General features: G+C 36.8%; 1 protein-coding gene across 1 annotated transcript; it reads left to right on the plus strand.

Moving 5' to 3' along the window:
- Nucleotides 1-573: 573 nt before the first annotated feature.
- LOC148194929 (putative arabinosyltransferase ARAD1) lies at nucleotides 574-9,168 on the plus strand. The gene is made up of 3 exons (XM_088094444.1): nucleotides 574-1,692; nucleotides 2,524-2,889; nucleotides 8,482-9,168. Exons 1-3 carry the CDS (start codon nucleotides 733-735, stop codon nucleotides 8,656-8,658), a joined length of 1,503 nt encoding a protein of 500 aa, XP_087950570.1. The 5' UTR covers nucleotides 574-732; the 3' UTR covers nucleotides 8,659-9,168.
- Nucleotides 9,169-14,393: the final 5,225 nt, after the last annotated feature.

Here is a 14,393-nt window from a genome sequence, read left to right on the forward strand (position 1 = left end):
ACTTCCTATCACATTATTATCTATATTTAGACGTTTCTAAACCTTTAAAATAACCACTTAGATAAAAAAAGATATAATTAATTATTAAGTATTTAAGTATCATTGCTATCTCTTTTATTCTTATAGTTATAACATATATACTATTAGTTGGATGAGATATATCAAACTTATCTTTCATACTAGATATTGTGAACTATACTCAAATATAATAATTTCTCCAAATTTCTCGAAAGTTGGCGGGTAGAATAGAGACACCACCAAAATAAGCTAGAAATAATTTATAAACTATTTTCATAATTTCGTTCCAAAACTTCAACGATAGAAATAAAGATCTAGAAAAAAAAAATCATAAAAACAGAACCGCATAGACTAAAATAATTTTTTCCAAGATTATAACAATTAAAAAAAATGAATTATAGTACTGGAATTTGGAATTAAGCCAGGTGTTATTTAATTAATATTTATTTACTGGTGATAACACTTACTCTCCCCAACCCAATGATTTAAAAATCCAAGCCCTATGATCGATTGCAGGCTCCCCATCTTGTATCTGACTTCTCACGTTCCATATTTGATAAATAAATATATATAAAATATAAAAAAGGAGGAATCTGAATGTAGGGTTATGGAGTTATGTTGTGTAAACGCAGTGGTATGGGTGAGCACTAGAGGCTGTGTAATGAATGGTAGAATTGGATCCAATGGCATAGATGGATAAAGGTGGGCGTATAAATGGAAATTAGGCGTACATATAGCAGGTTGAAAAAACTGATCAGGATGCCGTACCAGAAAAACATGAACGAGGAAGGCAAAGCCAAAATCAGAAAACCCAAACCCAGTTTAATTTCATCTATCACCACCAATTCCCAGACACTCTTCTCCGCCATGGCGCGAAAACCTCTTCTTAAGCAAACCCTAGCTACGCTCTTCCTCCTCTTCGTCCTCTATGCAATCTTCAACGCCTTCTTCCACCCCACCTATTCCTCCGCCTTCGACTCCCCCTTCTCCTTCAACTCCGCCTCCTCCGTCCTCCTCGCTGCCAGCGGCGCTAAATTCCCCACCGTAAAAGTCTTCCTCTACGATCTCCCCAGCAGGTTCACCCACGGTGTCATCCGCCATCACGCCCTCGCGCGTGGTGCACACTTCTCCCAACAACCCGATGACGTCTCCTCCCTCAAGTACCCTGGCCACCAGCATATGGCCGAGTGGTACCTCTTTGCCGATCTCTCCCGAGCCGATTCCGAACGATCAGGCTCGCCCGTGGTTCGCGTCATGGATCCCGAGGAAGCCGATTTCTTCTTCGTGCCGTTCTTCTCGTCGCTGAGTCTGATCGTGAACCCGCCTCGACCTCCTGGCTCCGGTGCAAGTTTGGAGAAACCGATCTACAGCGACGAGGAGAATCAGGAGGCGCTGGTGGAGTGGCTTGAGGAGCAGGAGTATTGGAAGAGGAGCAACGGGAGGGACCACGTGCTCGTGGCTTCGGATCCGAATGCGATGTACCGGGTTATCGACCGGATAAAAAATTGTGTGCTGCTTGTCTCAGATTTCGGGCGGTTGCGACCCGACCAGGGATCGCTGGTGAAGGATGTTGTTGTACCCTACTCGCACCGCATCAAAACGTACCCTGGTGATGTTGGTGTCTCCGATCGCAAGACCTTGTTATTTTTCATGGGCAATCGGTATCGCAAAGAGGTATTGTCTTCTGCTCTGATCGGGACTTTGGATTTCAATTTTAAGATAATGAATTGTTTATGTGTAATTTGATATTCTATAGCTCTACCCCAATTTTTGAATTCGCTGTTGTCCAAGACATTGGGGGAGATTGTCAAAAGCACATTTTTTAAAATCTTGGTTCTACCTGGAACGGGAATAATTAATTTAGCTTGTACATTTAGAATCGATGGTGGAATTAACGTGGTGCTGTAGGGCAAATGAATTTGATCTAGTTGGGAGAGTTCGCGCTATGAACTTTTGAAAACGTCTTTTAGTTATGAATATAGTTTTAAGCAGCAAATGACGGATGCAATTCGATTTTAGTATTTTATTGATGTATTATCGGAGAGCCTCTTCTCGGGTGATCTTCGATTTACTTTTGTTTTTGTCTCGGGCCCTTTTAGGTTCATAGGCATTAAATTTTACTCTATTCTGACTGTTTGCAGAACCAGACTCCCTTTCGTTATTTGTTATTGAGTGTCTTAATCAATGCCTCAAACAGGATTTTCTTCGAAAGAAAGACAGTACCATAGGGATACCAAGCAAAATATAAATTATCATCTTTAAATTGTATGTATTCTTTGCTTGGGATAATGTTGTACATTTTGGGTGGTATTGTATTCTGTGTAGTATCAATAGCACTAAGTATCTTCATTAGGTTTCCCCATTTTATTTCATTTAAATGTTCCAGCATGATGCAGTAACACTGTTGTTTTCCTTGTATATGCTTAAATAACCCGAACATCACTGCTGATTTGGATGGTTTACTTTTCCTGTATTGAATTCTTGTTGCTCAAATCTGTTTCACAGGGAGGGAAAATCCGTGATATACTCTTTCAAATTCTTGAAAATGAGAAGGATGTCATAATAAAGCATGGAGCACAATCCAGAGAGAGTCGGCGGGCAGCTTCACAAGGAATGCATACATCAAAGTTCTGTTTACATCCTGCTGGAGATACTCCATCAGCCTGCCGACTGTTTGATGCTATAGTTAGCTTGTGCATCCCAGTCATTGTCAGTGATAGTATTGAGTTGCCTTTTGAAGATACTTTAGACTACAGAAAATTTGCCGTGTATGTAGAAACTACTTCTGCTATAAAGCCAGGATATTTGGTGTCAAAATTGAGAGCTCTGTCCAAACAAAAAATCTTAGAATACCAAAAGGAACTAAAGGAGGTTAGTAGTGCAGCATAATTTATTTTTGCTATGGTATTTTGGGTGCCATTACTACATTCTTTCTTTCACTTCACCTGTTGCATTTTTTAATCCCTTGTAAAGTATGACAGAATCAGTACATAGAAGGATATTTGGTGGACTTTGATTGATATTGCAAATTATGGCTATTTCCTTATGTAAGGATACACAGAATTCTGTCAAAATCTGATGTTTTTATTTGTCTGCTTTATTTTCTGTTTTGACACTCTGTTAGTTTGTTAGCAGTATTATCTTTTCATTTCTGGTTTTTAGTATTTACAAATATTCTGTTATATAAGACCATGTATTCATGGTTACAAGGTTAAGGTGAATAGTATTTTTCATTCTTCAGTCACCTTTGTTTCTTTGAGTAGTAGAGTAGGTTTTCTAACATGGTATCAAGAGCGAGAGTTGTCTCTTTTATGGGTACTTGTCTTGCTTCCATTGTCTTGCTTCCATGGCGCCTTCACTCCTGTTCTTGTTTCCTATTCCATTTTGGAAAAACTCATTGATACTAATTTCTTCCTCTAGCAACAACAAGTGGAGCCTGTGATCAAAGCCCACAGCCTACATTGCTTTCTGGTTAACCCTCAGATTCTGTCCCAATTTCTTTCTATTTCGGGTGGTGATTTAGGGATTGAAAATCCTGAATATACACCACCTGGGAGACCTAGGATCAACTTCTCCTTTCGCGGTTTCAATCCTCCTTTCGAGGTTTCAATCCTCCTTTCGAGGTTTCAATCCTCCTTTCTTAGCTTGAATCATTGGTTAACACTCATTTCAAGTTTGGGAGAAGATACGTGCTCATTTCACTTCTCAAACCAAAGCTCGAGCACTCAGCTATGCATGGATACCATGAAGAAAGGTGAATGGTCAATCAATGAGTTCCTTTTACGCATCAAAGCATCGGTAGATTTTCTTCATTTGATTGGAGATTCTGTATCTGAATGCGAACAACTCAATGTTATCTTTGAAGAACTTCCGATTGAATGAGTCCTTCCTTTCTCTCATCAATAGTAAATTTAAACTTGTTCTCACTGGGCGAAGTTGAATCTCTCCTTGTTGCTCAAGAAGCATAGATTGCAAAGCATGATACTAACAATATTTCTCTGAATCTCACTCAAGCAAATTCTGAAACAGCTTTTGCTCCAAATGTTCAGCTTACTTAGATGGCTTCCGATTCTTCTTTGACTTTTCATCCCCCTTCCCATAGTGGTGGTTATTTTCAATGGGACCAAGGAAATTATGGACATCAAGGTGTGTTAGTCGTGGAAGTATTCAATGTCAAGTTTGCAACAAATATGGTCACACCACCACATCCCTTTGTTATCATCGCTTTAACCCCAACTATGCTGTTCAGCCCTACAATAATCCTTCTGCTCAAATCCAGTGCTGTAATATCCTTCATATCAGCCATCATTTCCTGGTATACCACCTCCAGGAGCATTTGCTCATTTTCCAGGCTATCAGCTTCCAGGGCCATCCACTATGTCATGTCCTCTCTTGCCTTCACCACCTGTTTTGCCTCCCTCTCAGGCCCATTACAGTACCACTGTACCAGCTTCACAACCCCATGCTTATATTGCTCAGTCCACACTGGTCTATCAGCATGCTCAACAATCTCAGAATTCATTTATTGACTCTGGTGCATCTCATCACATAACCACTGATTCTGTCAATCTTGAGAATCCAACACCTGCTCCAAGAGATGCTTGTGTCTTCCTTGGGAACTGACAAGGTTTTCCTATTCAGTATTTTGGCTCTGCAACTCTTTCTTCTCATAATCCTCTTGTTCCTTTGCACCTATTACCAACCTCTTGCATGTTCCCTCTGTTAATAAAACTCTTGTTAGTGTCAGTCGATTTGCTAGAGATAATAATGTGTATTTTGAATTTCATTCCACTGTTTGTTTTGTCAAGTCTCAAGTTGATAACTCTTTCCTGTTGTGTAATCTTGGTCTTGATGGTCTCTACCAGTTTCCTCATCTTCTGCTGCATGCCTCGAACGTGTCTCCACCAGTTTCCATTGTTTCTGTTGTTCACAAATCCCCCGTTCTTTCCACTGTACCAACACACAATTTCACTAGGTTTTCCCTGTCATAATAGACTAGGTCATCCTTCAGTTGCTGTTTTCCATAATGTTCTCTAACGCTGTAATATATCTCCACCAAATAAAACTACTGCAGATTTCTGTGTAGCATGTTGTACGGGAAAGTCTCACCAATTACCTTCTCACACTTCCTTAAGCTCTTATACTGCACCTTTACAACTAGTCTTTTGTGATCTTTGGGGTCCTTCGCATGTAAAATCTTCTATGGGTTATATTATGTTTCATTCATTGATGCCCATAGTAGATATACTTGGATTTATTTTTTAAAACAAAAATCTGACACCTTAAATGCTTTTAAACAATTTAAATCCTTTGCTGAACTTCAACTCAATCATAAGATTAAGCAAATTCAAACATATTGGGGTGGTGAATTTAGACCTTTCACTCAATATCTTAACTCATTGGGCACTCATCACTGTTTAATTTGTCCTCATACTCATCATAAAAAATGGTATTGTTGAATGTAAACATAGGCATATTGTTGAAATGAGTCTTACTCTTCTTTCTCAAGCATCTTTGCCTACAACTTTTTGGGACCATGGCTGTCACACTGCAACTTATATTTTTAACAGGCTTCCTCATTTCATCCCTTGTTGTACTCTCTTTAATAAAGATATCAATTACCATTTTTTCAAAATTTTTGGTTGTGCTTGTTATCCTCACACTTTACATTATAACACCAATAAACTACAGTTTAGGTCCACTGCCTGCACCTTTTTGGGGTATTCCCGTGTCACAAAGGGTACAACAAGTGTCTTGATTCCAATGGCAAAATCTTTATTTCTAAGGATGTTATCTTTGATTAACACTTTTTCCTTTGCCACTCAAACTCAGACTCCTTTACTGTCCTCTTCATCTTCCCACATTTTACCTCTTGGGATCATTCCTACTGTTGTTGACTGTCCCACTCAGCATGCAAATCCAGATTCTCCAGTTGTTGAATCATCCTCTGTCTCACATTCTTTACAGCCAGCACTTCCTTTATTCCCTCTGTTCAGTCTCCTACTGGGTCTTCTTCACAACCTGCATCGAGTTCAGTTCTTCCTCTATTAGACCCACCCATCCCATGCAAACCCGTTCAAAATTTGGTAGTGTCAAGCCTAGTCATTCTCCTACCTTACTTTTTACTGTTGCAGTCAAGCAAGCTTTCTCCTCTCCTCTTTGGAGACAAGCAATGCAATCTGAATATGATGCCTTAATAGCTAATGATATGTGGCATCTCACTTTTCTCCTCCTGGCCGGACTGCTATTGGCTGTAGATGAGTCTTTCTAATTAAAAGAGAACTCGAATGGTACTGTAAATAAGTACATAGCCCATTTAGTGGCCAAAACTTTTAATCAAAAGTTTGGGTGTGTGAAGAAGTGGACTTTAAGCCTAACTCAACCCTACAAAACCGGCTTATAAGGTGAGGTATAGACATCATCTCGAGCGTGAGACTAAACATTAATGAGTGGTTCGATAGCGGGTGAAACAATATGCCCAACAAACAACAAATATTGCTAGGATAGGCTCTAACCATAGCTCTGATATGATGTGAAAAAGTAGACTGACTGTAAGCCTAACTCATCCCTATAAAACCGGCTTATAAGGTGAGATTTACACCCACTTATATATTATAAATTGGCTCTAGTCGATGTGGGACTTCCAACAGGGTGTGACTATTTTGAAACTTTTTTACCCTGTTATAAAGCTTGTTACAGTCCACATCGTTCTTACTTTGGCTCTTACAAACCATTGGTCTATTCAATAGATTGATGTAAATAATGCCTTCCTCAATGCCATTCTTCATGAAGATGTTTACAAGACTCAACCTCCTGGTTTCTAGTCCACTGATTCCTCTCTTGTTTGCAAGCTTCAGCATTCTATGTATGGTCTCAAACAGCCCCTCCGATCTTGGTATGACAGGCTCACCTCTGCTTTGGTCAGTTTTGGGTTTGTGCAGAGTAAATGTGATCCTTCTCTATTAGTCCTTACCACTGCAGTAGACTGCCTTTATGTTCATATTTATGTTGTTGACATAATTCTCATGGGTTCCTCCACCACTCTGCTGAAATATTTAATTTCAAAATTACATGCTGTCTTTACTCTCAAACAACTTGGTGAGCTTGACTATTTTTTGGGTATTGAAGAAAAGCATCTCCCTGAAGTTCTTTGCTTCTCTCCCAAACTGAATTCATTCGTGATTTGCCTGAAAAGGCTGGCATGGCTGATGCTAATGGTACTTCTACTCCTGTTCAAGGTGGCTTAAAACTCAGTAGCAGTTTGGATTTGATTATTTTGATGATCCGATACTCTATAGGTCTAGTGTTGTTGGTGCATTGCAGTATATTACTATCACCAAACCTGAGATTGACTACTGACAGAACACTGGAAGGAAGTCAAAGATATACTACGCTATCTCAAGGGCACCATTTGTTATGGTCTGAAACCTTCAACCTGCTTCTAATTCTGCCCAGTACACCCTCACTGCACACTGTGATGCAGATTGGGCATCAGAGGTTGATGACAGAAGATCAACCTCTGGTGCTTGTATATTCTTTGGAAATAATCTGGTCTCCTAGTGGTCTAAGAGACAAACACCGGTTGCCTGTTCAACTGCTGAAGCGGAATATAGAAGCCTTGCAATTACTGCTTCTGAAATTTTGTTTCTGCAGTCTCTTCTAAAGGAGTTAAATATTCCCTGTCCTACAGCTATCATTTACTGCCACAACCAAAGCACTGTTGCCCTCCGTCATAACCCTGTGTTACACACTAGAACGAAGCACATGGAGCTGAATATCTTTATTCGGGAAAAAGTGCTGGATTCCTCCTTAGTTGTTACTCATATTCCTGCCCAGGATCAACTTGCTGATATATTGACAAAATCCCTTTCTCAAGCTCATTTCTCTTTTCTGCGTTCCAAACTAAGTTATTGATTATTTTCAATAACTTTGGGTTTGAGGGACTGTTAGGATGCACATAATTCTGTCAGAATCTGATGTTTTTATTTGTCTGCTTTATTTTCTGTTTTGACATTCTGTTAGTTTATTAGCAGTATTATCTTTTCATTTCTGAGTTTTAGTATTTACAAATATCTGTTATATAAGACCATGTATTCAGGGTTACAAGGTTAAGGTGAATAATGTTTTTCATTCTTCAGTGACCTCTGTTTTTCTGAGTAGTAGAGTAGGTTTTCTAACACCTTATCTTATCCTGATTCTATCTCCTTTATTATTTTTGTGTATTCATATACAGTGATGTTGTATTGATCGGAAGACAAGTTCCCTCATTATGGTTATTTAACTCAGGAGTTAATTAGTAATTATTCATCAGTAAGAGGGTGCTAATTTCTCATTGTTTTCATGTTATGGTACTTATACCTTTGATGTGCAAAGTTTGATTAAGAGCATTAATTCTAGATTGATTATATTTTGAAGATTTCCCCTTGTTACACAAGGCTTTAATTTAGTTTAAACTTGTTTCAGGTTAAGCGATACTTCGAATATGAAGAACCCAACGGGACAGTTAATGAGATCTGGCGCCAAGTTACAAAAAAACTTCCCTTGATTAAATTGATGATTAACCGTGAGAAAAGGCTTTTTGGAAGGGAGTCGGTGTGCTCTTGCGTATGCACAAACCAGACTGCGGTTAGAACCCTATAGCACTTGTCCTTCTATCATGTTTGGCATTCCGTGAAATCAGTGGTCAGTTTTGTCAGGACGTTCCGAGGTGATGAGGACACATTTGAATGAGCGATAATGATGGTTGTAAATATGGTTTCTCTCATTTCGCATATGGGTGACTTGACGAAACTTGATAATCTCAGTCTACTCAACAACTTGTCCACCAGGGAATGCTTATGAGATATACAACAGAAAGTTATATCTGCAATTATCATTATCCATTACATTAAAAGTCCTTTCATGTAGTGTGGGGTTTGACTCAAGTACGATATGTCGAGTCTTCTGTGCATAGATTGTCACCTGATATGTACTGCGAGTATACCCAACAAGTTCTGTTGTAGATTCCAGTATGCCCCTTTTAAGTTTAAGCGTTCAGATTTAGAGTAGGAAGGAAAATTAACATTATAGCGTGATTGAACTGTACAGGATGAGAATAAAGGCATTATTATTCTTTTGCATCATAATATAGTCTCTTTCTTGGTTTGATTATGTACCAGTAGCACTAGTGCTGTTGCATCGTTTACTGACGTGGGGACTCGTAGAGGTTTATTATGTAATTAGGGGGGAATTTATGACAATGGTGCAATTTTAAATGGACTTTACCGAAATGGATCAGATTTAAACGAAATATTTATACATGTAAGTCTTGTTTGAAAAATGGCTTCATATTTCAATGTAAGATTTTGAATTTTGGTTTGACAAGCACTTCAAATTGAAGAATTTGTGTTTCAATGCCTGACTTTGGATCCGACTTTTCTGTTTTTAATGTGAACGAGAATATTTATTGAAGTCCTTCAACTTTATGTAGACAGTATCCCACCATGACTTTGGCTTCCAATAACAATCTCATTGTTAATTTCCTCACTTTTGTCACTAAAAGATGCAAATTAGTCACCCTAACCCTGGCCGACAGCCAACAAATCTGTGTTAGTTTAACTTTATTTAAATAGATTTTTTCAAATCCAAATTCATATTTTTGAATTTTAAATTCAATGTACCTAATTGGATTTAGATTTGATTATTTTTTGGATTTTGAAAATTTAAAATTTAAATAATTACTATTGAACTAAGGCGATTGAAGATCAAGTTGAGTCAAAGTGGTTTGAGTCTAAGGTTGAGTTAAGTCGATCTAAAACAAAGGTTGAGCTAAATTGATTCAAGTAGAAACGAGTTGGTCTAACTTGAAGAATCAAGATGAGTTGACATGAATTAAAGGTCGAAATAAGTCAACCTAGATCGATGATCTAAAGTGTTTACTTAGGTCAAAGGTTGAAGGAAGTCAGTTTTGTTTGAGATAAAGCTGACTGCTTCGACCAAAAGTTAATGTAAGTTGACCTAAGTGAATATATGGACTTAAGTCATCACGAATGAACCTAGGGTCGATCCGAGTTAGTCAAGTTGAAGAATTAAGTTGAGTTAGAAAGATATCAAAAGAGTTCGTGACAAGTCAACCTGGGTCGAAGAATGGAGTTGAGTTGGCCAGGGACGAAGAACTAAGTTGAGTTAGCATAATGAAAATCGTGAGTTGATTGAAGGTTAAGCTGAGTTGGCCTAAACTAAAGGTTGATCTATGATGGGTCAAGCCTAGACAGGTCGAGTCGTAGATCAAGTTGAGATTGCTCTAACCAAAGATCGAGATGAGTTAACTTGGATTAAAGATCAAATTGAGTTGATCCCATATAAGTATCGAGATGAGTCAACTTAAGTGAAAGAATCAAGACAAGTTCTCTTGGTTGAAGGTTAAGTCAAGTTGACCCAGGTCGCAGAATTGAGATTAGTTAGCTTGACATGAAATTTGACATGAGTAGGTCTAGGTTAAAGGTTGAGTTGAGTTAGATAAGGCCGAAAAATCGAGACGAGTTGGCATAATATGAAGATCGAGATGAGTCAAATCTAGGTCAAAGAATTTGAGTCCAATTTGCCTTAGTCGAAGTTCGACCCTAGTTGGCCTTGTTCGATTTAAGTTGGCTTAGCCTAATATAAAGGTCGAGATTTGGCAGGCCAAATAAAGAATTGAGCTGAGTTTGATAGATATGAAAGTTGAGATGAGTCGATCTAGACCAAAGATCGAGATTAGTTAGCTCGAGTCGAAGCTTTAGTCGAATCGGTCCTAACCGAAGGTTAAGTTAAGCTGACTTGTGCCGAAGGCTAAGCAAAGTTTATCGAGGTCAAAGGTTGAGCTGAGTCAGTCACAATTGAAAGCCTAGTCAAGGGAGATTTCACCGAAGGTCAAACCGAATCAGGCTTAGATCAAAGGTCATGACAACTCAACCCATGTTAGAGGTTGTGATAACTTAGCTCATGCCAAAGTTTGAGACAAGTCAATCCTATTAGTCAAATATATTTCATTAGTCTCACTAAATTTAATTTAATTGATAAAATTAATTTAATTTAAATTTATTAATTTTCTTTATGGATATAGTTGCCCTTGACTTCCAATCCAACCATTAGAGTCCTTTTTTCTTTATTATATAAAGCACCACAAACACATACCTAAAGAAAAACGTAGTCATTGTAGGAAAAGAAAAAGCCAAAAAAATGGAGACCATGAGACAAATTAATTGTTCCTCCATTTTCTTATTAGCTAGTTATATTAATAGTAGGATACTTACGATACTCTAACCCTTTTACAAAAAAATATATACAAAGTTTATCCTCTACTTATCAACAATTTTTTCTAAATCTATATTTTAAGGCAAAACCTATGGATTTCCACGTTACTTTTACCAAAATACAACTCCCTCACATCTAAAATGTACTCAATGAATCTGTCACAAACTCTATATAAAGTAAATTAACACTATTGATTTTGAGTCATTGAATATGCATTGTTCCATGTGTCCTGTTGAGAGGTTGTTACCCAATTCACGTATCCTAAGTACCAATCTTAATCAGTCACCTTGTAACACTTGCTATACTTTACCACTTTTGTATTTGCTAGTAATGATCTGATACCTGCATTTGATGTATAACCATATACACATTTGTGGAATGTAATTTTCATTGTAATCCCTAACAAATAGTCTCAGCACCATCAAAGCTTACTCAAAGCATGAGAACTCAATAAAGTATCGCATATTAATAATAGCCTTAGGTATAAAATTGTAGTGATTTTTTAGGCATATAAATAAGGAAAATAAAATGTACATCGTTGGGATAGTGTAATCCTCAATTGATTACCATTGTCACAAAGATTTTAAGCATATAAAAGGACATTACCAATCAGAGAATGAAAATGATAATTTGGGTTTTTAATGTTTCATCCATAGCCATGTATTTAGTTGTGCCATGCTAAATATTTCTTCTATGTCTATTTTGCCTAGTCTGAAAATAACCTTATTTCCATGATTCCATATGGTCCATGTGATTGCTATCCATAAACTCTTCCATATTTTATAGTGTTTCTTATTTATATGTATTAAATTTAAGTGCTTAAAATGGGTTTTAGGTTTGATGTAGTTTACTAAACTAGCTCCCACCTAGCTATCACATAAATTTGAACCCACTGTGCTATTGTGCACCAGAAGAATAGATGTTGCACATTTTCATTTTGTCCATAACATAACTCACACATGCTATTACTATAATCGCTCTCCTGCTTATTAACTTATCCTTTGTTGGTACCTTATCAAGTAACACTCACCACCCAAAGTATTGTGCATAAGGTAAAGCCTACACACTCCAAAATTATTTGAATAATGTCTCGTTCTCCTCAATTAGGTTATGTTGCAGAGTGTTATATTCAAAGCTGATAGAAAATAATCCCACCTCATTAAATTTTCAAACACATTTGTCCTCTCTTCCTCTCCTAATGGTGGACATAAATAAGTTTATAAAACTAATGTTCTTGACATTTTTTCCACATAAATCTTTCTCTCCTCCATATTAGTTTCCACTCCCAAGATCCATCTCTCAATTTCCCAACCCGATATATCAATTTTTTCGTAGAAATTGAGATTAAGTATAGTCTTAGGAACCTATCCCTGAAAGGTATATCTCACACCCATTTGTCTTCCCAAAATTTTACAATGTTCCCTCTCCCTACCCTCTAAATTAGACTATTGTCAAACTAGTTATAAAGAGCCCCCTAGCCACATATGATGCATATATCTTTCCACCACCACAACCCTTCTGTTGTTGAGTTTTGCAGTCTTATTTTTCTCCATGAGCTACATTTAGATACATCCTTCTGCAATCCTTGTTCTTATGTTCCTATCCTCCCATTTGCCAACAGATGTGCATTGAACTTTCATATTTCTCCTATGTCCAACCCATCATCTTCCTTTGATTTAATCATATTTCCCATTTGATACAAGTTATCTTCTTATCCCCTATCCCCTCATCCCACAAAAAATTTCTTTATATTTCTATTATTATTTTGTGTCCCTTTTTGTGCTAAAGAAATACAAGTAGAATAATTATAGAGATGAAAGACCGACTTAGTTAGCACTAGTACGTATAGCGTCACATGTTCAACGTCCAATCTTTGAATAACCAACGTTAAAAATGACCGGTGACATTGTTGTAAATAAATTCAATATCTTAGACGTTTGTTAGCACCACAATTTGACGTTATTTAGCTAATAACGTCTAACATATAACGTCCACTTAGGCAACAATAGACGTCCATACCAGAATAAATGAATATGAAATGCTCCTTTGTTTCCCTACAGTTTCCCTTTAAATAAAGTTTCAGATCCTTTGAAAAACCCTACACCTCCATTCATTAAACTTTTCTTTTTTATAGAGCTTTCATATCCAACAATCATTTTGTTAACTTTTTTTTCTTTGAATTTCTATTAACTTCTTCAAGTTCACAAAACCAAGACATTTCTTTGTCATTGATTCATCATTATGAAAAGTTTTTGTAAAGCTTGAAGGTATGATAGAAATCCAAAGAAAAAAGTTAACAAATTTGGATTTCATTTTTTGCCTATGTTTTATTCTAAGGTATTTTTGTTGGTTGGTTTTGTTTTATTTTTGACCCTAGGTTTGAAAAAATGGATTTCTTTTTTAAATCCTCTAAGGTATATGATGTCGGCTTATGCCAAAATTTGACATCATAATATATATTGACGTTGGCTAGTTCCATCATTCGACGTCATTTTGTATATATGATGATTCATTTTTCAAGGTTCCTGAAGTTGTTTTTCACATAATTAATCATTTTTTCATGAAATCTGATCGTAAAAATAACTCTAGGAANCTATCTAGTTTGTTAACTATTAACTTAACAATATTGAAGTCGTCTTGTTAAGTAGTATTAATTTGATAATGTCAATAACAACATATTAGCGATTAAAAGGTGTAACCATTATTTATGCTCAAGGTAAGAATAAGTTTTTTCTTAAGTTGATGATAAAAATAAGCCCATCACAAACGGAGAATGAATCAAGGTTGGTGACGTTAAAGGAGAAGAAAATGACAAAGCTCGCTAAGAAAAATACTTGGTTATGAGAATTTAGTTATGACATACAAACATTAAAAATTCCACGTATAAACATTAAAAAAAAACTATGTATAAATTCATGTTAAAGAAAAGTTTAACACAAAAAATATATCTATTTAAAATTTGAAATAAAACTGAATTTTAAGATAGGTTAAGATCCAATTTCATAATATTAAAATGGCTTAATTGCTTACTTGGTCCCTACATTTAGAGGATTTTTTCAGTTTAGTACCCGCTTTTAGAAATGCCTCTATTACGTCCTCAT

Source organism: Vigna umbellata, chromosome 7 (genome assembly GCF_029865625.1).
Source record: "Vigna umbellata cultivar VRB3 chromosome 7, Vumbellata_1.0, whole genome shotgun sequence".
Classification (NCBI taxonomy): domain Eukaryota; kingdom Viridiplantae; phylum Streptophyta; class Magnoliopsida; order Fabales; family Fabaceae; genus Vigna; species Vigna umbellata.